General features: G+C 45.6%; 2 protein-coding genes across 3 annotated transcripts in view; one reads left to right on the top strand and one right to left on the bottom strand.

The window, feature by feature from the left end:
• DNAH9 (dynein axonemal heavy chain 9) overlaps positions 1–17,974 on the top strand; it is a gene marked incomplete at its 5' end in the record, with an annotated part of 326,297 nt that extends 308,323 nt beyond the window's left edge. For both annotated transcript variants that reach the window (XM_080827022.1, XM_080827021.1), the window contains 2 exons: positions 10,215–10,604; positions 17,109–17,974. In XM_080827022.1, the coding sequence (XP_080683148.1) occupies positions 10,215–10,604; positions 17,109–17,336 (618 nt within the window). In that variant the 3' untranslated portion in view covers positions 17,337–17,974. The remainder of the gene's footprint in view (positions 1–10,214; positions 10,605–17,108) is intronic.
• Positions 1–27,277, bottom strand: part of ZNF18 (zinc finger protein 18) — a 55,925-nt gene that overhangs the window by 6,809 nt on the left and 21,839 nt on the right. The window contains exons 5-12 of the mRNA XM_080827023.1: positions 27,173–27,257; positions 25,957–26,064; positions 19,666–21,157; positions 19,383–19,529; positions 19,126–19,283; positions 17,441–17,623; positions 14,558–14,677; positions 730–831 (exon numbers count right to left, since the gene is read on the bottom strand). Coding sequence (XP_080683149.1) covers positions 20,379–21,157; positions 25,957–26,064; positions 27,173–27,257 — 972 coding nt within the window. The 3' untranslated portion in view covers positions 730–831; positions 14,558–14,677; positions 17,441–17,623; ... (1 more) ...; positions 19,383–19,529; positions 19,666–20,378. The remainder of the gene's footprint in view (positions 1–729; positions 832–14,557; positions 14,678–17,440; positions 17,624–19,125; positions 19,284–19,382; positions 19,530–19,665; positions 21,158–25,956; positions 26,065–27,172; positions 27,258–27,277) is intronic.

Below are 27,277 nucleotides of genomic sequence, written 5' to 3'. Positions count from 1 at the left end.
CACTCAGACTTGAACTCCAGCTTGCTGACTTGGAGAACTAGTCCAGCTCTTCACTCTGAGCCACTGGGCGCTGACTTGATAGCGCAGGTCTGATAGGGCCTTGCTTTGACCCTTTGACGACTTACAGTCACCCCTCAACAGGCAGCCGCCCTGGCCCGAGTGCCTTCAGGTCCTCCGGCACCCCGTCAGGAGACCCAGCTGGGTGGGTGGGCGGCGGTCACCCTCGGGACACTGCCCATATCGTTCCCACTTCCCTCCTTCTCTCCTCCCCTGCTCCGGAAAAGTGAAAGCTGGTTGCAAAGACCATGCTCATAGGGAAGAAAAAGTAGATAGGAACTGACAGTCAGGACAGAGTGCACCCTGTGGCCACTCGCAGACGACAATATGGGTGTTACTGACCCCCTTGTGAGCCCAGGGCACCAGCTGCTTCAGACCCATCAGGGGTGCCCTTTCCGAATGGACGCTCCTGGCCCTCTGGAGGTTCAAGTCCTACGTTTGGACTGTAGCCTAGGCATCTGAGCTTTATTATTAAAAAAAATAACAACAGCTCGGCTCACTGACTCCAGAGAATGAAGACCTATAGGAAAAATAAGGTTTTTACTTGATTATGAAAGCATGTCTTTATAGGAGTGAATAAAGTGGTTAAGGTCACAGCCTGCTAGCCTTCGTGTCTACAATAAGGGACCCCTCTCCGCACACCACCCCCCGCCTTAGTTCTCCCAGATTCACCTGCCATGCTGCCATGTGGAAGCAAGTCACAGGACCCTGAAATGCAGCATGTTCCTAAGACAGGGATTCGGCATTTACTTGGTCAGTTTTCTTTTAGTTGACCTGCAAGCAAGCAAGTACAGATATTAATCAGCGGCATGGAGGATCCAGGCAGGAGGAATTCGAGAAAATCGGGCTCGCACAAATGCAAACACATTTCTATATGTTAGTATAGCTGGAGTCTTTAAGAAGGACCCACTTGCCCAGAGCTTGGCCACAGAAATTTCCTGACTGCCCACCCCAGCCAATCTGGCAACAGCCCAGGAAACTGATGTTTGCTGAACAGCTTGTGGGAAACACTGTCCTAGAGTCTATACTTTTCTCTTCTCCTGAGAAACGGACACAACTTAGACTTAGTGAATTTGTGTGGGGTCATTTCTTCTCAGTCCCTACAATGAAAGTGAGTCATTCCTCCTGCAGTTCAAGGTCATGGGAATACTGACCTCAGAAACCAACTACAAGATGAATGGTTTCCTCTTTTCCAGAATTGTTCTTCGCTCTCAAACTGGCAAAACTTCAGAGACAGTACATTCTCGAAGTCTCTGTCACTTCCACATTCGATTAGCAAATGCAAAATCATGGTCAGAATGAATTAACACCATATTGTAAGCAGATGTGAGAAATTTTTAAGAAAGCCAAGTTACACATTTGATGTTTCTCTATCAAAATGACTTCAGATTTCCAAATGGTGTTAAAAATTAAGTATGGCACATTTTTTTTAAGATTTAATTATTTTAGAGCAGTTTTTAGGTTCACAGCAAAATCAAGAGGGACATAGAGAGATTTCCCACATACTCCCTATCTCCACACACAGCCTGCCCCACTATCCACATCTCCCAACGGAGTGGTCTCATTTGTTACAAAAGAGGAGCCTACACTAAATTATCACCATCACCCACAGCCCACAGTTTACACTGGGGCTCACTGTTGATGGTGTACAATCCAGCAATTTGGACAAGCATGCAATGACGTGACTGTGAGGCTTGAAAGGGAAGAAGGAAGGCGATCCCTTCACTGTACAAGCTTACTATGGGGAGGCAGTTTCTGGGCTACAGTTCGGGAAAGAGCCCCACAGTTCTACCAAACTGAGCACACACAGACCAGAGCTCATGAAGGCCAAGGTAGTGGGGTTTGTAGGGCAGAGCGCCTACGACAGGGAGCTGCCCAGACAAAAAGCCTCCGACATCTGCAGAGGGAACCCCCGAAACTCTGGCTGGCTATGGCTCTGCACATAAGTAAGGAAAAAAACTAGCCAAGGCTGGGAAGGAACCATGAGACAGGAGCAGAGAGAACAATTTTTAGAGCTCACACAGAGCTGGGAATAGTTTGTGTTCCCACTAGCTGGAGTACAGAGAAATTAAAAACAAAACAAAACAAAAAACGAAACAGCAACAACATAGGAAGTTTCAGGGAGGATTCTCAGAAGGGTATCAATTTAGTAACAGGACTGAACTGGACCCAGACTAAGACTGAAAGCTGGTCTGGACTCCCCCTGCAGCAAAGCTGAAATGCAAGCCACCAACAGATCCACTGAGTTCAAGTAAATTAACTGCAGGAAAAAAAAAAAAAAAAATCTTTCTGGCACTATTTAAAGGAATACAACAAAATCCAGTACTCAGGAATGTAAAATGTATAGTGTCTGACACACACTAAACAAGCTACAGGCATGTAAAGAAGCAGGAATATATGACCCATATCCAGAAGAAAAGTGGGTCAGAAAAGCACCAGAAATGGCAGGGATGTTGGAATTCGCACGCAAGGAGGTTAGGACACGATCCTAAGATGGCTGTGTATGTTGAAGACAGAAGAAAATAGGAACGTGATGAAGTACAAATGGAACGTATACACAGAACACACAGAGGTGGAAAATAGAGTAGCTGAATGAAAAATGAGACCTTCAGAAGACTTACAGCTGATGAAAACATAGCCAAAGACACTATCCAAAGTGAGGGCAAAAGAAAAAATACTGGAAAAAAGTGAACAGCACATCAGGGACCTGTGGGATAATATCTAGTGGTCTAACACATGTCATCGGAGTCCCAGGAGGATGGAGGTGATGGGGAGGATTAGAAAAAAATACTTGAAGAAATAAGGGCCATGGCTTTGCAAATTTGTCAGAAACTATAAACCCACAGGCACAAGAAGCTCACCATGCCCCATGTAGAATCAACCTAATGAACACTATGTAAAGGTACCTCATGATGAAGTTGGTGAAACCCAAGGGCAAAGCAGATGGGATGAGGGGTAGGGCAGGAGGTGGGGTGGAGTATATGTAAAGGCGCAAAGAGAGAAATGGCAGCAGACTTCTGGTAGGGAGCTATGCAAGCTGGAGACAGTGGAGAGAGAACGTACTAAAGGAAAAGCACCAAAAAGAAAACGATAGGGGTCCTAGGGTGGCTCAGTCATTTGGGTGTCTGACTCTTGATATCAGCTCAGGTCGTGGGCTCAGGGTCATGGGATCGAGCACCGTGGTGGACTTCTTGCTTAGTGGGGGGTCTGACAGAAATTCTCTCCCTCTCCCCACCCTGCTCTCATTCTCTCGCTCACTCTCAAATAAATAAATCTAAAAAACAAAACAAAACAAAAAAAATAAACCCAGAACTCTTTGACAACCAAAAAAAAAAAAAAAAACTTTCAAAAAAGAAAACTATTAAATACAGGCTTACCTCATTTTATATGATTTCACCCTACTGAGATTCACAGTTTTATTTTGTTGTTGTTGTTGTTGTTGTTGTTAATTGGATTGTAGCAACCCCACATCAAGCAAGTCTATGGGTCTCATTTTTTCCACAGCATTTGCTCACTTCATTTCTCTGTATCACATTTTGGTAATTCTCACGATATTTCAAACTTTTTCATTATTCTATTTGTTATGGTTACCTGTGATCAGTGATCTTTGATATCATTATTAAAATTGCTTTGGAGTGCACAAACCATGCCCATTTATTTTTTTTAATATTTTTTATTTACTTGAGAGAGAGTGAGCAAGAAAGAGCACACAAGCCAGGTGGAGAGGCAGAGGGAGAAGCAGACTCCCCACTGACCAGGGAGCCTGACATGGGCTCAATCCCAGGACCCTGGGATCGTGACCTGAGTCAAGGCAGACCCTTAACTGACTGAGCCACCCAGGGTCCCCCAAGTGGGCCCATTTAAAACAGCAAACTTGGTAAATGTTTGTTCTGACTACTCCATTGACCAGCCTCCCTCTGTCTCTCACCCTCTCCACTGGCCTCCCTCTTTCCCGAGACACAACAATATTGAAATTAGGCCAACTTTAATCCTACAGTGATTCCTAAGTAGTCAAGTGAAAGGAAGAGTCCTATGTCTCTCACTTGAAATCAAAAGCTGGAAATGACTAAGCTTAGTAAAGAAGGCATGCTGAAAACCAAGATAGGCCAAAAGCTAGGCCCCCTGTACTACATGGTTACCTACACTCTGAATACAGAGGAAAAGTTCTTAAAGGAAAGTACACTGCTTCTCCAGTGAACACACAAATGGTAAGAAAGAGAAACAGCCTTCTTGCTGACATGGAGAAAGTTTTAGTGGTCTAGGTAGAAGGTCAAACAAGCCCAAGCATTCCTCTAAGCAAAAGCCTAATCCAGAGCAAGGCCCTAATGCTCTTCAATTCCCTGAAGGCTGAGAAAGGTGAGGAAGCCACAGAAAAAAAAGTCTTTAAAGCTAGCAGAGGCTGGTTCAGGAGGTTTAAGGAAAGGAGCCATCTCCACGACATAGAAGTGCAAAGTCAAGCAGCAAGTGCTGATGTAGAAGCTGCAGTAAGTTCTCCAGAAGATGGAGCTAACATGACTAATGAAGGTGGCTACACTCAGCAACACATCTTCAGTGTGTATGAAACAGCCTTCTACTGGAAGAAGACGCCATCTAGAAATTTCATAGCTGGAGAGGAGAAGTCAATGCCTGGTTTCAAAGCTTCAAAGGACAGGCTGGCTCTCTTGTTAGGGGCTCATGCAGCTGGTGACTTTAAGTTAAAGCCAATGCTCATTTACTATTCTGAGAATCCCAGGGTCCTTCAGAATGATACTAGATCTACTCTGCCCGTCCTCTATCCATGCAAAAACAAAGCCTGGATGACAGCCCGTCTGTTTACAACATGGTTTACAGAATATTATAAGCCTGCTGCTCAGAAAAATGCCTTTCAAAATATTACTGCTTGTTGTCCATGCACCTGGTCACCCAAGAGCTCTGATGGAGTTGTACGGTGAAATTTATGTTGTTTTCACCCCTGCTAACACATCCATTCTGCAGCCCATGGATCAAAGAGTCATTTCAACTTTCAAGTCTTACTATTTAAGAAATACATTTCGTAAGGCTCTCGCTGCCATAGATAGTAATTCCTCTGATGGATGTGGACAAAGTCAATAGATAATGTCTGGGAAGGATTCACCATTCTAGACGCCATTAATAACATTTGTGATTCATGGGAAGAGGTCAAAATATCAACATGAGGGACGCCTGGGTGGCTCAGTTGGTTAAGCGGCTGCCTTCGGCTCAGGTCATGATCCCAGCGTCCTGGGATCGAGTCCCACATCGGGCTCCTTGCTCAGCAGGGAGCCTGCTTCTCCCTCTGCCTCTGCCTGCCTCTCTGTCTGCCTGTGCTCACTCTCTCTGACAAATAAATAAATAAAATCTTTAAAAAAAAAAAAAAAAAAATATCAACATGAGCAGGAGGACTTTGGAAAAACTGATTATTGATTCCAACCCTCCTGGATGACTATGAGGGTCAAGACTTCAGTGGAGGTAGTCGCTGCAGATGTGGTGGCAACAGCAAGAGAACTGGAAGCAGAAGTGGAGCCTGGACATGGAACCAAAGTGCTCCAATCTCCTGATAAAACCTCAATAGATGAGTTGCTGTTGCTTATTGATGAGCAAACAATGTGGTTTCTTGAGATGGAAACTACTCCTGGTGAAGATGCTGTGAAGACTGTTGAAATGACAACAACGGACTGAGAATATTCCATGAACTTAGCTGGGAAAGCAGCAGCAGGGTTTGAGAGGACAGACTCCGATTTTGAAAGAAGCTCTACTGTGGGTCAAATGCTATCAAACAGCATCACATGCTACAGAGAAATCGTTCGTGAAAGGAGGAGTCAATCGATGTAGCAGATTTCACTGTTGTCTTATTTTAAGAAATTGCCACTGTCACCCCAGCCTTCAGCACCCACCACCCTGAGCAGTCGTCAGCCATCAACATTGAGGCAAGACCCTCCACCAGCAAAAAGACGAGGACTTGCTGAAGGCCCAGATGATGGTTGACAGTTTTTAGCAATAAATTATTTTTTAGCAATAAATTATTTTTAAATTAAGGTATGTACATTGTTCTTTTAGACATAATGCTACTGCACACTAAACAGATTACAGTACAGTGTAAACATGACTTTCACATGCACTGGGAAACCAGAACATTCATCTGGCTCACTTAATTGCAACATACAGTTTCTTGCAATGGTCTAGAACCGAACCCACAATATCTCTGAGGTACACCTGTAAGCATGTTCTCAGACTACTGAGGGCATTCATATCCAGCAGGCCTAGAATGTAAGAACGTTCAAAGAAATTCTTCAGACAGGGACGCCTGGGTGGCTCAGTTGGTTAAGCCGCTGCCTTCAGCTCAGGTCATGATCCTGGAGTCCTGGGATCGAGTCCCGCATCGGGCTCCTTGCTCGGCAGGGAGCCTGCTTCCCCCCCTCTCTCTCTCTGCCTGCCTCTCTGCTTGCTTGTGTGTACTCTCTCTCTGACAAATAAATAAAATCTTAAAAAAAAAAAAAAAAAAGAAAGAAATTCTTCAGACAGAAGGAAAATGATACTGTAAAGAAATCTGGATCTACACAAAGATATTAATAATTCCATAGATGTTAAACATGTGTGCTGTATTAAAGATATTTTTTATCACTTAAAATCATAAAAAATAATTGATTTTTAAAACATAATAATTACTTTGGATTTTATAATATGTAGAACCAAAATGTATATCAACAACAGCATATGTTGTACGTGATGTGGCGTATTATTTGAAGGTTGATTGTGATAACTTAAAGACATATACTGTAAATCCTAGAGGAGGGGTCAGTAAACTACTGGTCTGCAGGCCCAATCCAGCCCACAGCTTGTTTCTGTAAGGAAGCATTGACTGGAATATGGTCACAACCATGAATTCACACGTTGTGTATAGCTGCTTTTGTGTTGCAACTGATGAGATGAGCAGCTGCAACAGATATCGTGTGGCTTGCAAAGCCCACGGTATTTACTATGTGACACTTTACAGAAAACTTGCCAATCCCTGCCCTAGGGCAACCACTAAAATAAGTAAAATATGGTAGATTTTAAACTCTGTCCTATTGATAATTACATTAAATATAAATGGTCCAAGCATCCAAAGTACTGATTAGAACTGTCAGAACAGATAACTAAACAAGATGTAACAATATGCTGTTGTGTCAGGGATCCTGTCCGCAGATCACTCCCACAGTTGAAGGCCAGATCTCAGCATACAGTTACACATATGACTGAGACTGTTTTAATGGGCCAGTAAGAATACACACAGTTGGATCATGGAGGAAGAAATCAGACGGAGTCAGGACAAATCCATATGCAGACTTCCTTATGCTATCTCCCTCCTGGGAGGTATCACACAGACTATGATCCTATATCCAGAGAAAATATTTTAGGAATGAAGGGGAAATCAAGACATTTTCAGATGAAGGAAAATCATAAAGGAATTTGTCACCAAAAAACCAACCCTAAAAGATGGAGGGGGGGGTCCTGAGATTGTGATATAAGTAGACCCTGAACTCAACTCCTCCATGGTCACACCGCATCTACACACCTATATATAGAATGATTGCTCCTGAAGAGGAAGTGAGGGCTGACCGAACAGCTTCTGCACAACACGTTTATAGAAGTGGAGAACTGATCAGTCATTACTAGGGGTTATGTAAAGGGTGAGGCCAGGAGGAAAGTTAGTGTGCCTAGAAGGCAGCCAACGTGAGGGACACTATGGTGACATAAATGTTTGTATTTTCACTGTATCCATGTCTGCATTCTGTTTGTGACACTGTATTACAGTTTTGCAAAATGTTAGCACACCTGGGCAAAGGGTACATAAGACCTGTATTATTTCTTAAAATTGCAAGTGTGTCTACAATGATCTCAAATAGCTCAATTTTTTTCTAAAGATTTATTTATCTTAGAGAGCATGGTGGGGGGTGGGCAGAGGCAGGGAGAGAATCCCAAGCAGACTTGGCAGTGGAGTATAGAGCCTAGTGTGGGGCTTGATCCCAGGACCCTGAGATCACAACCTGAGCCGAAACCAAGAGTCAGACACTTAACCAACTGAGCCATCCTGGTGTCCCTCAAATAGCTTAATTTAAATAGAAAGCAATGGAAATGCTTCCCAATAAATTTTATGAGGCCAGAACTGACCTGATACCAAAACCAAAGATACTATGAAAAAAGAAAATGAGGGACAAATATTCCTCATAAATCCAAATACAAAAATCCTTAGCAAGATGTTGGTAAATGAAATCATATGAAAAAAGGATAGTATATCATGGTCACATGGGTTCATCCCAGAACTGCAAGGTTGGCTTTAACATTCAAAAATCAGTCAATGGAGTTCACTGTATAAATGTACTGCACAAGAAAACCATGTAATCATTTTCATAGATGGAAAAAAGAAAGGATTTTATAAAACTTAACAGCAACTCTTGATTTTAAATATCAGAAAAATAAGAAAAGGGACTTTACTCAAGTAAATAAAGGACATCTAAGAAAAACCACAATTAATAGTGAAAGACGATTTTTTCCCTCTGAGTTTGGAAATAAGCAAGGATGTCCACCCTTATGACCCTCATTCATCATTGTAAAGAAAGTCCTAGATAGTGTAATGGGGTAAGAAAAAGTTACATGGACAGGGTCTCATAAAAGAGGGTTTGAACTCATTCATTTTTTTCCCTTTGCACTAAATTTAATTTTGATATTTAATGTTATTTTATTAAATCAGCTATTTTTAGGGAAACCTTATTAAGAGCTAAGTTTAATAAACTGCACATAATAATGAATTAGTGGGGTTGCTGGGTGGCACAGCTGATTGTTAAACGTCTGTAACTCAGGCTGTACTCTTTTGGTCTGGCTGACCTGGCACGGCTCTGATGGGGGTGTTTGCCTTTTCTTTAAAATATTAAGGTATTTAGATCTGAAAATAGCCCAGCCACTTGACTCCACGGTATAGAAAATATATACACACTAGCTATGCTTTGTGAGGTTCATGATGAAGTTAGTCATCTATTTCCTATAAATCGGGGGTCAGAGGGTTAGTTTCTAGCTGTCACTTGGGACCTGAAATAAGTTCCTCTTTAAGGAAGGTGTGTTTAACTTTTTTTTTTTTTTTAACAGTTCCAAGAGTTAGGAAAGAGTTGGGCCTAGAACTGCATGGTCCAGCGTCCCATCCCACAGGCAGGGTAACTCCAGGCCCCAGAGACCTGACATTTCAGCAGTCTGCACTTGGGGCGAGCGAAGAGGCCTCAGTGCACACAGGCTGCTCTAATTGAACACCAGCTGGGTGGCTTATCAGCAATGGAAATGAACTTCTCACGGCCCCAGAGGCAGCAGCAGATCTGGCGTCTGGGGAGGGCCCACCTCCTGGTTCACAGTCACCTTCCTACCCCGTCCTCACAAGACAGAGGGGAGAGGGGGCTCCCGGGGGGCTCTTTCATAACAAGAGCGCCAATCCCATGCATGAGGGCCCCACCTCCCGACCCCATCACCTCCTAATGCCATGATCACACTGGGGGGTTAGGATTTCAGCATAGAAATCTGGGTGGGCAGGGAGGGACACATTCACTCCCTAACACAAGCCGCATCGTGTCCTCGAACCCCTGCACAGAAACCGCTATGCTGGAGATGGGTATTCTTCAAGAAATTGCTGGAGACCCTTGTCATAACCAAAGTTACGAAATTGAACGTAACAATGGTTTTCAGTGGAACCTTTCTTTACGAATTTCACGTCGTTGTTGGAAGAGGGCTCCTTCCAAGTGGGCTGTGAATCTAATACGTTGCTTCCGGAGGAAACCCTTGACTTGGGGCAACACAGACCTTCCAGGCTTGGGCCTTGGGTGCACAGAGAAGCCTGCAGGGCTGCTGCAAAGGCTGGGGGAGAACCCGAGCTTTAGGGTAGGTGGAAGGAACAGGGAACCCATAGGGGGTCTGAGGTCTGCAGTGGACATTAACTCCTGCCGGTAGATGGGTGTAGACTGATATCATGGAGCAGGGAGAGTTTTAAAGTCTGCAAATCAAGTATTAGACAGCGACAGTCCCTGTGTCACCATCTTCTGTCTGGCTGGCTGTGCACCATCAGGCAGCGGTCCCTAAGGCGAGTTGTTTCCAGGGACTTGCTGCCCCTCACTCTCTGCCCTCTTGCTCTTTGTCTACAGGGGGAACTGACCATGACCGGTGATATGGAGACCTTACAGAATGCCCTGTACCTGGACACAGTGCCGGAGCCCTGGGCCAGGAGAGCCTACCCTTCCACGGCAGGCCTGGGAGCCTGGTTCTTGGACCTCCTCAACCGAATCAAAGAGCTGGAGGCCTGGATAGGAGACCTGGCAATGCCGTCCACGGTGTGGCTGACTGGCTTCTTCAACCCCCAGTCCTTCCTGACTGCCATCATGCAGTCCACGGCCCGCAAGAACGAGTGGCCACTGGACCAGATGGCCCTGCAGTGTGACGTGACAAAGAAGAACAGGGAGGACTTCCGGAGCCCCCCTCGGGAAGGGGCCTACATCCATGGCCTCTTCATGGAAGGCGCTCGCTGGGACGCACAGGTAAATCTTGGGGGGAGCCTCAGGGCATCCCCTGTGGGCTGGTGAACTTACATACTGCCTCCACGGAGTGTGACCCTGAAAAGGGATGTCCCAGGATCTTCTGACCTAGCTACCCTTCCCTCGCGGCTAGCCAGCCACTCTCACGGAGCCAGGGGTGCCGCAAAGAGCACAGACTCCAGAGTGCATAGAGTACAGTGACGAAAAGCAAGGGCCCTGGACCCGAGCGGCTGGGTCTGAACCCCATCACCACCATCTACGGCCGCTGTGACCCTGGGACATGGTTCCGCTCTCCAAAGCTGTTTCCTCAAGTGTTAAATGGAAAAACAGAGGTGCTGCCAAGATGAAAGTGGTTACAGTGGAGGATATTTGCAAGAGGACCTGGCACATAGAGAATGCTCCCAAAGCGTTAGCCCCACTAGTGGCTGAGCCCCGTCCTCATCCCCCAACCACGGCCACTCTCCTCATTCACGAGCTCTAGGAGGGCAGGCGTCCCTTCTGCCTTTTACGCTGCCCCCATGTGCAAAGGAAGCCCAGCAGATATGACCTCGCAGGACGTTCTGAAAGGATTCCTCACTGAAGCCTAATAAAAACGAGTCACCCTAAGATTTGCTCGGATAAATGACATGAGCAAGGATGGAGGGAACTTTACATCTGTTATACCCATGACCGGGAAGGAGTGCTGAGTCAGACACCCTGCTTGGTAAGTGACACTTAACTGTTCCCAGCAGTCAGCGCCAAGTTAACGGGGAAAAACTGTTAGGACCTACAGTAACGCAGATGGCCATATAAACAGACATACACAGCTGCACTGGGTTAAGCAGTGTCTACCAAAATTCGACCAGAATCTCAGAATGCACCCCTATCCAGAAACAGGGTCTTTGCAGAGATAAGTGGTTACGATGAGGAGAGCAGAGCAGGCCCTAAATCCAAGGACTGGAATCCTTAGAAGAAGGCCATGCTGGAGGCACAGAAGCCGATGTCCTGTGAGGACAGAGGCAGAGACTGCTGGCCAGGGACTGCCAGCGGCCACCAGAAGCTAGGACAGAGGCAGGGGACAGTTTCTGCCTCAGAGTCTCCAAAAGGAACAGATCCTACACCTACACCTTGATTTAAGACTCTGGCCTTCAGCACTGTGAAAGAAGACACTTCTGTTTTAAGCCATCAAATTTATAGTAACTTGTTACAGCAGCCCTATGAAACCGATCGAGGGCCTGTTAACAGAGAGAACAACAAAGTGGGAAAGTGCTTACACAACCTTGAGAAGGAAGCTGACTTCCCCCGTCCACCTGAACATTTGTCCAAGATCCCGTCCATGGGGATCACACATGGATTGTAGTATAGTGTGGCCTAGGGTGGCCAGAACTAGAATACCAAAAAACACCAAACTGAACAATTAGGAAAGATGCTCAGAAGAGCACTGGCACTGTGGAAGAGGGGGAAAGGACACAGATTCCAATAATCTACCTCCAATATCTTATTACCGCGTTCCTCCATAATAATAACTTCCCAAAAAGCAATACCCACCCACCAACAACTCTGGTTCTCAAGTTTCCGCCCCCAAAAAGATGTCAGCAAAATTAAGAGTAAGAATGTCCAAAAATCCTCTCCTCCATAAAATCATAACACTGGACCAAAATTGTCAGAACCAACTTTTTCACAGAACTCTAGAAATCAACCAAAGGGGGAGCCTGGGTGTCTCAGTGGGTTAAATGTCTGCCTTCAGCTCAGGTCATGATCCCAGGGTCCTGGGATGGTTTCCCTCATCAGGCTCTCTGCTCAGCAGGGAGTCTGCTTCTCCCTCTCCCTCTGCCTGTCACTCCTCCTGCTTGTGCACTCGCTCTCTCGCTCTCTCTCTCTGACAATAAAGAAATAAAATCTTGGGCACCTGGGTAGCTCAGTGGGTTAAGCCTCTGCCTTTGACCTTCAGGTCATGATCTCAGGGTCCTGGGATCGAGGCCCACATCGGGCTCTCTGCTCAGCAGGGAGCCTGCTTCCCCCCTCTCTCTCTGCCTGCCTCTCTGCCTACCTGTGATCTCCATCAAATAAATAAATAAAATCTTAAAAAAAAAAAAAAAAGAAAAGAAATCTTTAAAAAAGAAAAAAAAAAAATCAACCAAAGGCTTTTAGCAATCCAAAGAGTGTTCTTTTTTTTTAAAGAGCAGAAGCAGGGAGGAGGGTCAGAGGGAGAGGGAGAAGCAGACTCTCCGCAGGGAGCCCAACAAAGGGCTCAATCCCAGGACCCTGAGATCATGACCCAAGCCGAAGGCAGACACTTACTTGACTAAGCCACCCAGGCTCCCCCAAAGAGTGTTTATGGAAGAAAAATGCCCAACTCTCAGTAAGAGGAGCAGCCTTTGCAGCCTTTTAACTTGCTCTGTTCCATCCCTTTCCCACCAACTCCGTGGAGGCCTTGGAAACCAACATGCCCAGTCACAGTGAAAACCGCAGCCTCCCAGCCACAGGAGGAGGCAAGATGGAGCTGGAGTACTTTCAAAGCCCCATTCCCAGAAAGCAGGCATTATTTTCTCCACGTACTGGATTCCTGGAAGACCCCATTTACAAGTCTGCCTCTACTTGACCTGAGCTGGAGCTCACCCAGGGCAACGGCCTTTCCCCCCAAGGGCATGTACTGAAAACGGACAACCTCGAAGCTTGCCTGAGGTGGTAAATAACAGTGCAAATAACAGGCTAACCAAAAGGCTTAAAAGGAGAAACTGGAGAATGAGATGACCTCCAAGATGTCCCTGGAAACCCAGAAGGCCATGTCATGTGCAGTGCTGTGCACATGCTCAAGAAAGACTGGAGAAGGCTGGGAGCTCACCTCTGGCTGACCTTGAGGCTCTGTGAAAGCAGGAAGTGAAGGCTAAGGCAGAGTTTTAAACTGCCCTGCTGAGCAATGAAGGCATGCCCAACTCCTACACAGAGCCCCTGAGCAAAAGCCGTGAGACTTACCAAAATCTCTGGCCTGTTACTTGCTAACCACTAAGCCAACTGAGCAGGCCACTTCAGTAGTCATATGTGACACAGGCTTTACAGATTCAGTTCAGAAAAGTCGCTAAACAAACGACGACAATAAATCCTACGGAGGGAGAGCTGATCGCCAGACTTGCCACATTATAGTCTTTAAAATTTTCAAGTTTTCGATGAAAAGTTATGAGACATGCAAAGAAACAAAAAGGGGAAAAAGCAGTCACCAGAAATGGTCCCTGAGGGAATTAAGTGGAACATACTAGACAAAGCCTTTTAATCAGTCATTTTAAATATGTTTAGAGAACCAAAGGAAAGTATGGGAACAGTGTCTCACTGAAGAGAGAATACTAAAAAGGATAGAGATTACATTTTAAAAAACCAAGTAGCAACTCTGGAGTTGAAAAGTATAATACCTTAAATGAAAATTCAGTAGAGGAATGCAGCAGTTGAAGATTTGAGTAGGCAAGAATCACCAAACTTGGAAATACATCAATTAAGATTATCCAATCTGGGGGTGCCTGGGTGGCTCAGTGGGTTAAAGCCTCTGCCTTCAGCTCGGGTCATGATCCCGGGGTCCTGGGATCGAGCCCCACATCGGGCTCTCTGCTCGGCAGGGAGCCTGCTTCCTCCTCTCTCTCTGCCTGCCTCTCTGCCTACTTGTGATCTCTGTCTGTCAAATAAATAAAATAAAATCTTTAAAAAAAAAAAAAAAGAAAAAAAAGAAAAAAAAAAAAAGATTATCCAATCTGAGAAGTAGAAAGATAAAAAGAATGAAGTCAAATGAACAGTTCAGAAAACTAAGGGATACCATCAAACATACAAACATTCACATAGTGAGAGTCCCAAAAGGAGAGGAGAGAGAGAAAGAGCCAGAAAGAACATTTGAAGAAATAATGACCACTTTCCAGATTTGATAAAAACATCAATCCACACATCCAAGAATCTCAACAAAATCCAAATAGGATAAACCTAGAAATCCATACCTTGAGGCTCTGGGGTGGCTCAGTCAGTTAAGCTTCCAATTCTTGGTATCAGCTCTGGTCTTGACCTCAGAGTCGTATGTTCAAGCCCCACGTCAGGCTCTACTCTGGGCATGAAGCCTCCTTAGAAAGAAGGAAAGGTAAGGGAGAAGGAGAGGAAAGGGAACATGAAAGGAACAGAAAATGGAAAGGAATAAGGAAAGGGAAAAGGAAAGAAAATCCATACCTTGACATGTTATAAGATAAAGAGAGAATCTTAAAAGCAGCAAGAGAAAAGCAATTCATCACATACAAGGGGTCCTCAATGGAATAAAGAGCTGATTTCTCATAAGAAACCAAGAAGGCCAGAAGCCAGGAGAATGAAAAGTCAAACTGGTCAAAGAAAAAGACTGTCAGCCAACAATTCTATACCCAGCAAAACTATCTTTCAAAAATGAGGGCGAAATTAAGGCATTCCCAGGTTAAAAAGAGAGAAAGAAGGGCATCTGTCTGGCTCTATCTTTTAAGCATCTGACTCTTGATCTCAGCTCAGGGTCATGAGTTCACAGAGAGACAGAGAGTGAGAGAGAGAATACCACTTCCAGGCCAGACCTATAAGAAATACTTAAGGGAGTCCTTCAGGATGAAATGAGTTACAAGACAGTAACTCAAGTCCACATGAAGAAACAGAATACCAGTAAAGGTAATTATATATATAAATATAAAGGAAAGTATAAATGAATTTTTTGGTAACTTTTCTTTCTTAACTGATTTAAAAGATAATTGCAAGAAGCAATAACTATAAATCTGTGCTAATAAGCATAAAAATGTAACTTGTATAATGAAAACAACACAAGGTCTTAAGCACAGGAAGGGTAAGGAATGGAACTTATATAAGAATAAAGGTTTTGTATACTCCTGAAATTAAGTTGGTATTAGCCTGAAGTAGATTTTTTATACATTGATGTTAATTGTAATCCATAGGGAAACCACTAAGAAAATAATTTTTTAAAACAATAAATGAAATAACAAGGGAATCAAAATGGTACAGTAAAATATATCTACTGAATAGAAAAGAAGGCAAGGCAAAGGAGAAACTGAGGAACAAAGACAGAAGACATAGAAAGCAAACAGTGAAGTGGCAGAGGTAAACCTCACCTTATCAGTGATTACATTAAATATAAATAGATTAAACACTACAGTTGAAGAGAATGGCAGAATGTATTTTTCTGATGCAACTATACTCTGTCTACAAGCAATACACTTTAGATTCAAAAACACAATAAACTGAAAATAAAGAGATGGAAACAAATACGTCATCCAAATAGAGAATTCAACCACAATACATCAATACCCCACTACTCATGGTGAGTGCTAACGGTTACAGTTTCTTTCGGGAGTGATGAAAATGTTCTGGAATTACAATGCAAAGACTGTACATTAAAAAACACTGAATTCAATACATTCTAAAAGAGTTGGTGTTTATGATATGTGGGGAAAAAAGAAAGGTTCTACCCCTGCTCCCACTCCCTGCCATAAAGTTGTTCAGGTTAAATGGGGCCCCACCATTTATCTTAGTTCTGTTACTCTTCGTGCCTTATACCAGTTTCTCATAGCACCGAAAAGGCACATCCTCCCCTTTAAATAAACTTTATGGGAAATGAGCCAAGCTCTATCCATAGTAGAAGGGGCTGAATCACCAGCACAAAAGCAAGGAATCTGTGAATCGCTTTGGATCAACATTTCCCAAAGTACGTTCCATAAAACACTAGTGTCATGGGAAATAAATAGGTTGCAAAGAAAAGAGTCCTGTGGTCAAATAAGTTTGGGGAAGCCCAGGTTAAATAAAGTACATCTCTTTTCTTTACTGCTAGGATTTCTTGTCGGCAGTGTGCTAGCGTGCACTATAAAGCTTCAAGCCCAGGGTATGATAAACACCATTTCCCAAGTTTATTTGATGAAGGAACCCTTTTGTTCCTCAAAACATTTCTCAGGACTAGTAATAAATAAATAAATTCATTAATTAAAAAAAAAAAATAAACTGTCCCAGATCAGTCTAATGGGATATCTCAGAAAACCACAGAGTCCCCAGTTGGAAAGCTACAGACTAGTCAGGTCCTCCCTGTCACAGGAGTAAAGATAGAACATAGCTCTGCTCAAAGTCAAAATGCTCTTGAGGGTGGATGAGGTCCCACAGGAGACTGAACAGGACGTAACCAAACTCTTAAAATCTAAAGCATTTGCTGGCAGGAACTGTGTCTTCCTCGTCTTTAAATCCCTCGCACCTAGCATGACAACATCTGGCAAACAGTCGCATTTGATACGCTTATGAAACGAAAGGATGAACAAATATAAAGAGACTCGAGTTTCAAAGGGATTAATTTGTATGAGACACATAACAACTTCTAGAACTCTCCTTCAAAAAGTGATTTAGGCTGGAAAACAGCAGAAGTAGGTTTTCCGCATCTCAGATGCATTCCAACGCGGGTTGTTGAGCCAACCCGAAAGGCAGAAGGCTGGCTCGCCAGGCACTGGGTCGGATCTAAGCTGGCTCTTTTCCTGTTCTTGTCCTCAGGCTGGGATCATTACAGAGGCAAAGCTGAAGGATCTGACACCCCCCATGCCTGTGATGTTCATCAAGGCCATTCCTGCAGAGAAGCAGGACCGCCGTAGCATCTATCCTTGTCCTGTGTACAAGACTTGCCAGCGGGGACCCACCTACGTGTGGACTTTCAACCTGAAGACTAAGGAGAACCCATCTAAGTGGGTTCTGGCTGGAGTCGCTTTGCTTCTCCAGGCTTAGCTGCCTGTAGAACCACTAAGAAAACAAGGCTGGGCTGCAGGCTGCCCGGGACAAGTGGGGGAGGGGAGATAGAGACGCACAGATAAAGGATCACACATACTCACAGTTCTGTAGAATTCTTGTAGGGAACCTGGAGAGAAGTGCCTAAAGTAAGGCAGAGCTGGAGGAATACAGACCCAGGAACTAGGGGAGAAGCATTTCTTAATATTGCACCTTTCCTAATAAAGTGATCGATTCTTCGCGTGTGTCTGGTCCCAGCTGTGAGAGCGACGGAGTCATACATGATCCTGAAGAGACAGAAAGAAACCCGAACCACAAACACTTGAGCCCTGATGTTGGTACCCGACACGTACTCAGCGTTCTAGCTCCCAGCTACTCTGGGGACCAGACACATCAGCTCACCCCCAAATCTGCATTTTGACAAGCTCCCTGGGTGATATGTATGCACTTTACGGTTTAAGAGTACTTTGGATCAGGGATCCCCCAGCTTTTTCTGTCAAGGGCCAGACAGTAAAGAGTTTAGGCTTTGCGGGGCCTCTGTCTCTGTTGCAGTGACTCAATGCTACCACCGTGGCCCCAAAGTGGTCACAGCACATACATAAGTGGGTGTGGCTGGGCTCCAATAAAACTTTATTTGCAAAGACAGACGGTCTGCCGTATTTTGCTGATCATTGCTCTAGAGGATAATGGAAGTACAATCTATGCTATCTATCCTTCATTAATCCACACATGCCTTCAATTGGTTAAACACCTACGGTTTGCTGAGAACACAACTGTGAATGAGGTAGGTTGTCTCCTTGTATCTCTATCATCCTGCAGATCATTTAAGAGGGACCCATGGTGGGGCGCCTGGGTGGCTCAGTGGGTTAAAGCCTCTGCCTTCGGCTCGGGTCATGATCCCAGGGTCCTGGGATTGAGCCCTGTATTGGGCTCCCTGCTCAGCAGGGAGCCTGCTTCCCCCCACCTCTCTCTCTCTGCCTGCCTCTCTGCCTACTTGTGATCTGTCAAATAAATAAATAAATAAATAAATAAAATCTTAAAAAAAAGGGGGGGGGACCCACGGAGAAACCCTTCACCTCAAGCTTTTTAACCTAACAGTTTTCTAGATTTTTCTCTATGGAACAAATTTTCACTGGAAGCCCAAAGAGTTTCACAGTTCTAAAGAGTACAGGGAGGCCCGTGTACCAAGAAGAGTCCAAGAGGGCACAGTATTCCTTCTAGAATCCTTAATCCTGCCTATCCTTAATGAATTATGACTTAGAACAGTGGCCCTAAAACTTAAGCAGACACCAGAGACCCCTTGGAGAGCCGGTTAAAACAAAGACTGCTGGGCGCCACCCTCCAGGATTTATGATTCAGTAAGTCTAACAAACTTCTGATGCTGCTGGTCCAGGGAACACATCTGCAGAACTGATCTGAAACAAAATTCTGGGGCTCCTGGGTGGCTCAGGTTGTGGTCCTAGGGTCCTGGGATCGAGCACTGCGTCCAGCTCCCTGCTCAATGGGAAGCCTGCTTCTCCCCCTCCCTCTGCCACTACGCCCTGCTTGTGTTCTCTCTGTCAAATAAATAATAAGTAAATAAAATCCCAGCACCATATAAATCTCTGCTGGACTAAATACAAACTCGAATGCTAATTCCTCCATGATTTTCCTGGCTTTCTGTCCTGTGGTTCTTGCACCCCCTAATGACGGGTCATAAGGGAGTTAACAAATTCCCCTGGAATCCAGGAATTCCAACTTGCGTTTGTCCCTCCTCATCAAACCCGTAACATACTTGCCAACAACCTACAGGTTTGTGCCTACACATTAATCTGCTTGTAGGGAGAGAGTTCTGCCCTCCTCACGAGCCTCAACCTTCCCGGTCCTCAGCAACAGGAAAACGAGAGCAGGGGAGAGGAGGACCAAGACGGAAGGCAGGCAGAGCAAGACGCCGTGGGGCACGCGATTCTGAAGAAAGGACAAAGCGCACAGGTTAGACAAACGTGGCCCCCCCTCCAGACAGAACTGAAAGTAGATCAACACTACTGACTTCTTCCTGGTACCTACTGACAACACGAGATCATGAAGATCATTTAGGGGCGCCTGGCTGGCTCAGTCGGTTAACCGTCCCACTCGTCGATCTCAGCTCAGGTCTTGATCTCAGGGTCCTGAGTTCAAGCCCTGCGCTGTGCTCCACGCTGGGCATGGAGCCCGCTTTAAAAAAAAAAAAAAATCATTTTAAAGCCCACACCACTTTGGAAAACTGACAGTCAGGAGAAAGAGGGGCAGGTTGAGGCGGGAGAGCAAGCGGGGGGTGAGCTCAGAAGAACACCAGCGATGACACACTTACCTGAGAGAAAGAACGCCCAGCACTAAGCGAGCTCTCACACCCGGACACCGGGTTAGCGATTTCCTATCCCTCTTCAGCTGACTGATAAACTTGGTAAGTTTGTACTGGATGATGAGGAGCTCAACCACCACTTCTGTGAGAAAATGCACTTTGAGTTACAGTTAAAACACAGTGAACACTAGAGACACAAATAAGACCGGGAGCGGCTTTAAGAAGTTTATTTAAAACGAGGGACATCTGAAGTTAATTTTGTACCTGTAGGACCAAGAACACACGGGAGCTCACTGGCCCTCTCCTCTGCCCCTTCTGTAACGGGAGACCCGCTCCAGGACCCCCAACCCAAAGAGCCGGCCTGAGGTCCTTCCCATGAGCAGTAACTGCGGCTAATCCGGTTCAACTCTCCCCACACGGCACCTGTAAAACGGGATTTCCAAGGACTACTTTCTTCCCCAGGGGATCCAACAAGAGATGAGCTGAAAAGAGGAAAACGATTCTTTCTCCTGATGCAGAAGCAAGAAACTAAACCCACACAAAACCCAACCCGGAGGCCACCATGGCCTCCCCGTCCGCAGCCGCGTTCAGGTAACTCTCCTCTCTCATCCCCGAAGGAAATAAAGAGAGGACAGGGCTGGTCTTTAAGAGCTGCAATTTCTCCAGATGGAACGAAGTCTTTTTAAACGGACCAGAGCCAGAACTGGGCCGAGAGAGCCTGACTACTGAAAGGGCTTCTTTCCTAAATGGGACCTTTGATGTTTATCAAGGCTTGAGCTCCAGCTGAAACTCTTCCCGCAGCGGGAACACTTGTAAGGTTTCTCTCCTGTGTGAACCCTCTGGTGTCTATTAAAGTTGGATCTCTGAATAAAACTCTTCTCACAGATGGGACATTTATAGGGTTTCTCTCCCGTGTGGATCTTCTCGTGGTGACGCAAGCCCGAGAAGTCGCTAAAGCCTTTGCCACAGTAATCACATTTACAAGGCTTCTCTCCCGTGTGGATCCTCTCATGCTTCACAAAGTCTGAACTCCGCAGAAAGGCTTTTTTGCAGGTGGGGCACTGAAAGTATGTCTCTCCAGTGTGAGTCCTTTGGTGAAAAACCAGCTGAGAATTCCTATAAAAGGTTTTCCCACACTCCCTGCAGGTGGGGAGTTTCTGGGCCATGGGGGCTCTGGGCTGCCCTCTCGGGGAGGCCTCCCTCCTCTCCTCCAGCCACGGCAGGGACAGTTCCTCTGGATGGGGATTAGCCAGATGCGGTTTCCCAGAATTCCTTCTGGGGGGCGACAGCTGGCCGGCTGGCCCCTCCCCCTGCAGGTGTTCCAGAGCCTCGGGGAGACTGTCCCCTTCTCCAAAGCATCTCGGTTCATCCTCACGGAAGAGGCCACCCAAGGAAGCCTGCGAAGGTGCCTCTCCTGACGCTTGACAGGAGACATCGGAGGCTTCCTGGCCTCTACAATTTTCCAAATTCACATTCTCTTTGTCGTTCTCCTGTCTGTCTCCTGGAAGAAGAAAGAAGATCTGAAATCGTTCCATCAATGGGATGCCCTGTTTTCTAACCGCTATGTGGGGAAAAGGGTCGTCGTGAAACATTCATTCTTCTTGTCAAGAGGGCATCAGTGAGTGAGGAAGGATGGTATCATCCAGCCCGAGTGCGTGGCACTCACTGCCAGGGGCCAGGCTAAGAGGTCCGCCCCGGCACTAGAGCCAAGGAGAATGTCTGACAGTGGAGGGGGCACGCAGGGGGCCCTGTCCCCGTAAATAAGCGACATGCATTTCTTAAGATTTTATTTTTAAGTCTTCTCCACACCCAGCATGGGGCTCGATCCTACAACTCCGAGATCAAGAGTCCCACGGTCCACGGATGGAGCCCGCCAGGCGCCCGGAGCGGCCTGCATGTCTTGAGGCCCAGGGAAAACAAGTGTATTACAGGAGGGTGTTCCTCTGAAAAAGGATACGCTTTTATCTTATTCTACAGAAAACACGCGTCTGATCACTAAAAAAAATTCGGAGAGAAAAGCAGAAGAAAACCAGACTAACCTCAATCATACCACCCAGAGGGAGCAACCGTGATTATACATTTCCTCCCGGTGTCTGTTTGACCCACGCATATCTACAGTTTATATACATGGTGATGTATGTACGCGTGTGCTATTTTTTCTTGTTTTACATAACTGACACCATATTGTATACACCATTCCTTACCTGGCTTTGTGGCACTTATATTGTAAACAGCGCTATTTACCAATTTCACATGGATTCTCCCATTCACAAGTCACCTAAAACTTCATGAAATGCATTTATGTGTCACTTTACTGTGTGGCTCTAATGCACAGTGAGGGTACAGCACAGACGTGGGTCCCTCTCAGCCTGTGCCTGAATGCAGCATTCACCTGCGTTTCACTAACTCGGATGAACAGTTAAAATTTTGTGTTTCTCGGGGCACCTGGGTGGCTCAGTAGATTAAGTGTCTCAGGGTTTTGGGTTCAAGCCCCGCATGGAGCTCTGCGCTCAGCGGGGAGTCTGCTTCTCTCTTTCACTCTCCCTGTGTGCTCGCTCGCTCTCTCTCTCTCTCAAATAAATAAAAATCTTTAAAAAAAAATAGCTTGTTTTCCTCCTAAATTAAGTTTTTGGTTATTACCACTAATGATACATAGCATAAAGGCCTTTATATTGGTGGAAGAATTTGTTTCCAACTTTGAAAAACTACTTTCCTCCTGCAGATCTAAGGAAGCTACGTACCTTTCCTTTCCTGTATTAGTGTCTCCAAATTATCTGCGAGAGACCCAGGAATCTGCCAACAACTTAGATCTGACTTGTTAATTCACAGAGTCTTAGAACACATTCCTCTCAAATGACAAAGGTACTTTTTCTCTTGTCTTTAAAGAAGCCTCTATAAATACCACTTTAAAGCGGAACGACGGTCCATGGGGGAGATGTCACCATAAACACCTAAGACAAAGCACATGACTTCCTGAAGGAACCCTCCTACTGTGGAAATCGAAGCTGTCTGTTGCGGTTTCTGCTGCAATCTTTCTTCGTCCGTCTTCGCCCACATTTCTGACCACTTCAGGTTCCCTGAAGTGTGACTACCATGTCCACAGATGTGAACGCTCCTCCTGAGGCTCCTGACACTGACTGGCGAATCCACCTCCCCCTGCTATGACCTCCCTGCTAGGAGCAGCTGCGCTAAGTGAAGGAGAGCATTCAGTACTTAAATACTGACGATTTCTAAGATATTGGCCGCTGAGAGCGGTCAAAAGAAATAAGGTTTTCGTTGTTATAAATTTTAATTCCTTAGTTAATAAAGGATGAATTTTTTTCATATTTATGAGCTATTTTTCCTAAGACTGCTGCCCATTTTTATTGAGAAGGTCGTTTTTTTCTTATTAGCCTGCATGAACCCTCTCTATATTAAGAAAAATAATCATTAATCCATCATGGTAATGAACAATGTTTTTCACCAATTTAGTTACCTTAGTTTTGTTTGGGGTTATTTATGTACATGGGTAAGTTGTGGCATGGTTTTATTTTTTAATATACTCAATTCTACCACTTTTTCTTAACCGTTTTCTTCCGTGGCTTTTATACTGATAAAATCTTCACCACTCCAGATGTGAGACAGTCACCCACATCCTTCCTTATTATGTTCATATTTTATATCTTTTTCCTCAAATTTAAACCGATTCATGAAGAACCCCTCCCCCCATGGACCCTTGTTCCCTCTTCTTCCACCACACGCTAAATCCCCATACAGACCAGCGTCTCTTCCCAGGCTCCCTTTTCTGTTCCATCAGGCTGGGAGGCTATTTTTTAAATATCCCCTCATTTTAATGACTTCGCGTTTTTAAAATGACGGATTCTTTCTTTTTTTTTTTTTTTTTTTTTTAAGTGGGCTCCACGCCCAACATGGAGCTCGAACTCATGACCCCGAGGTGGGGTCGCGAGCACCACCGCTGAGCCAGCCGGGCGAAATTGACAGGCTCTTCATATTTAGAGACCTAGTGCTGATGCAACATTCTTCTTCCAAGACTCTTCGGTATCCTTACAGTATCCTTCCAGATAACTACTGCAGATTCATTTTCCCAAGTAATTTTGTTTGGGGGACCGGGGGGTAAATCCCTCGGGATTTTGACAGGAGGCGAGTACAAGGCTTCTTCACTCCCCTGCCGCCTGCTTTAACCAGGAGCTATTCCCCCATATGGTCAAACAGCACACATGTTCTCTCCCAAGACTTTTGCCCCCTCAGTGTGAATCCAGATCTGGCAGAATGGCTAACCGTTTTGTCTTTTAGACGGGACCAGCCCTTTCTGGTCCTGTCACTTGTTCCCACACTAATCCGGGGCCCGTCCCTGCACCCCTGGCTCCGGCACCGACTTTCCGCAGGGCTCCTCAAGCACTCCTTCCAGGCCAGCCTGCACATGCCCACCTCCCTGGCCTCTCTTCCCACATAGCCTCTCTTCCAGGAACCGACAACGACATTTCTTTGCCCTTTTATGTAATGCAGGCTAATTTTATAGACGCTCCGCAGTCTCTTTTAAGGTAAGATCTCATGGGACCATGTCAGCAGGTGGGTTGAAGGAGGAGGGGAAAAAAAAAGAGTAAGTGGGGAAATGTAAGCTATAAATCACAAATATATCATCATGTATATCACTATACATCACAAATAAAATGCCCCTGCCAGGGAGCACTTGGGAAATCTGTCCCTTCCATTCAACTTCACTGTGCATCTGAAACTGCTCCGGAAAATAAAATCTATGAAAACAAAAATCCGGGGCGCCTGGGTGGCTCAGTCTTAAGCCTCTGCCTTCGGCTCAGGTCATGATCCGGGGTCCCGGATTCGAGCCCCGCACTGGGCTCTCTGCTCAGCAGGGGAGCCTGCTTTTCCCTCTGCCTCTGTCTCCCTGTCTCTCATGAATAAATTTTTAAAAATCTTTAAAAAGAAAAAATAAGACAAAAATCCTAAGGCAACAACTTCTAAAGCAGTGTTTTCAAACTCTTCTTGTCTTCCACCCACAGTAAGAAATATGAGATAAGAGAAAAAATAAGAAATATTGAGATACAAAACGCATACCCATATTTGGAACAAAAATTTCCTGAAATGCTACCTACCCTAACATTTTATATTTTCTGTCTGCATTCTGATATTTTCTACTCAGTCTTATCACTGCAATTTTTAAATGCTAGTTGCAACCTAGAAGATGATTTATACTATGCTGATTGGTCATTAAACACAGTCTGAAAAATACCGCTCCAGAGGAATCCTTGTGAAATGGTCTTAGGGTAAACATATCAGTCAGAATTAAAACCGTATGTTTCATTTGATGCTTGCTGTCTCTGTAGTACGTTAGCAAAGGAAAATAATTAATTCAATCCCACTGAGGAGAAAGAATGACTTGTCATATAATTGGCATCCCTCGTCCTTTACCTGCACAGTTCTGGGATCTCTCACCTATGGAGAAGGGTGTTGGGTGGAGGGGTGTGGGTACACATGACAGGTAGGTGTTAGTGACTGCGATGTTCGAAACAGAGTCCAGCAAACAAAGGGTGATTGCTACATTACAACAGACCAAGGTCATGTATCTCTTCCTCTCTAGTCTTAAAATACACGATTTATAAAAAGTGCTTGTCGTGGGGCGCCTGGGTGGCTCAGTGGGTTAAAGCCTCTGCCTTCGGCTCGGGTCATGATCCCAGGGTCCTGGGATCGAGCCCCACATCGGGCTCTCTGCTCAGCGGGGAGGCTGCTTCCTCCAATCTCTCTCTGCCTGCCTCTCTGCCTACTTGTGATCTCTGTCTGTGAAATAAATAAATAAAAATCTTAAAAAAAAAAAAAAAAGTGCTTGTCATTGCTGCTGTTTAATGAAAGTTAGGTGCTTGGAGATTAGTTAAACATGTTTTTCTGTTTGTTTTATCTTAATTAGCATTCATTTCGCTAGAACCAGAAGAAAGAAAGAGAGAAGAGAAACAAAGGAGTCAGGAAGGGACTGCTGTTATGTCACCTTTTTGTAGTGGAATTCGACTCCTATCTGTATCGGTCTCCATCTGTCCTAATCTTACTCTCGGTGAGAAAGCAAGCCGTCACGGCACACAAGACAGAAGGCAGCAGGTCCAACGTGTGGTCTCTGTTCCGTGCTGACATATATACACCCCATACCAGAAACGAGGAGACCCAACCTCAGCACTCACACCGGGCTGACCGGATCACGGCTAGTTACAGACAAGCTCGTAGACATTAGGTCCTAGTACCTCCCCCACCACTTCCGATTTAATGACTGGAGGTCGGAAATGAAAGATCACTTACCAACGCAGGTGGGTCTTGGGATCTTCTCGCCGACGTGGAGGTGCAGCCCTGCCAGCTCTTCCCCATACTCTGTTGAATTAGTCAGATCAGACTTGGAATTGGAAATGCCTGGCACACAGAGAGGTAACAGGAAGCCTAGATGAATGGGAAGAACTGGGGACCAAGCTGCGTCCTTCAAAGGTACAACCTGACCGTGAAAGGGAAACACGAAGGATCTGGCGGCCACTCAAAAAACTTATGTCAAGGGGCGCCTGGGTGGCTCCGTCGGTGAAGCCTCTACCTTTGGCTCAGATCGTGGTCTCGGGGTCCCAGGATCAAGGCCCATAGCGGGCTCCCTGCTCAATGGGGAGTCTGCTTCTCCCCAGCCCCCCCCCGCTCATGCTCTCTCTCCCTCTCCCCATCTCAAGTAAATAAATAAAATCCTTAAAAAAAAAAAAAAGAAGAAAGAAAGATAGATAGATCTTAGGCTATTGGGAGCTTCTAAGACACCAGTAACTCACAACATGACCGAGATATATGGTGAAGGTCACAAAAAAGAAGAGTGTGGACAGGTGACCAGTAGGTCCTCCATACCACCTGGCAGGTGCAAGGCTCGTGACTGGGCCCCGCCAACGGTTGGTGGGACAGTGCGGTGTAGTGGCACAGAGCGTGGACTCTGTCAGCCACGCTGAGTTCTGTCATAACTCAGCACTCGCGAGTTACGTTAACAGTGAGCACGTGGCTTGATCTGACACTCAGCCATGGTCATCTCCAACATGGGGAGGCCATCACCTGTCTCATAGATTTCGGGAGTTACTATGGAATGCAGCCGTGACAGTTCCGAGCAGACGGAATCCTTTCAGTACAAGGAAACTCTCACTAAACTTCTGTCTCCAGGGGCGCCTGGGTGGCTCAGTTGGTTAAGCAACTGCGTTTGGCTCAGGTCATGATCCTGGAGTCCTGGGATCAAGTCCCAAGTCGGGCTCTCTGCTCGGCGGCGAGTCTGCTTCTCCCTCTGACTGCTCGGCTCTCCTGTCATGCTCTCGCTCATTCTCTCTCTCTCTCAAATAAATAAATAAAATTAATTTTAACAAGAAAAGATAAAGTGCTATCTCCAGTTCCCAGCCGCGCCCTTCATGCCCTCCCTGCCCCAGGGAACCTGAAGTGGAGCGGCTGTCTCTAAGGCGACACGGGAAATGTTTCACGCCTCCTCCGTCAGACTAGCACATGCCCTCACCTCCGGACACCATCTTCCCGTAGGTCTCCAGCATGAGATCCCAGTACTGCTCCTTCTGCGAGGAATCCAGGTGCCTCCACTGTTCCTAGAAAGCACACCATGCCG

Source organism: Martes martes, assembly GCF_963455335.1.
Source record: "Martes martes genome assembly, chromosome: 16".
Classification (NCBI taxonomy): Eukaryota; Metazoa; Chordata; class Mammalia; order Carnivora; family Mustelidae; genus Martes; species Martes martes.
The sequence above is the reverse complement of the archived record's forward strand: the minus strand, read 5'-3'. Positions and strand labels throughout refer to the sequence as shown.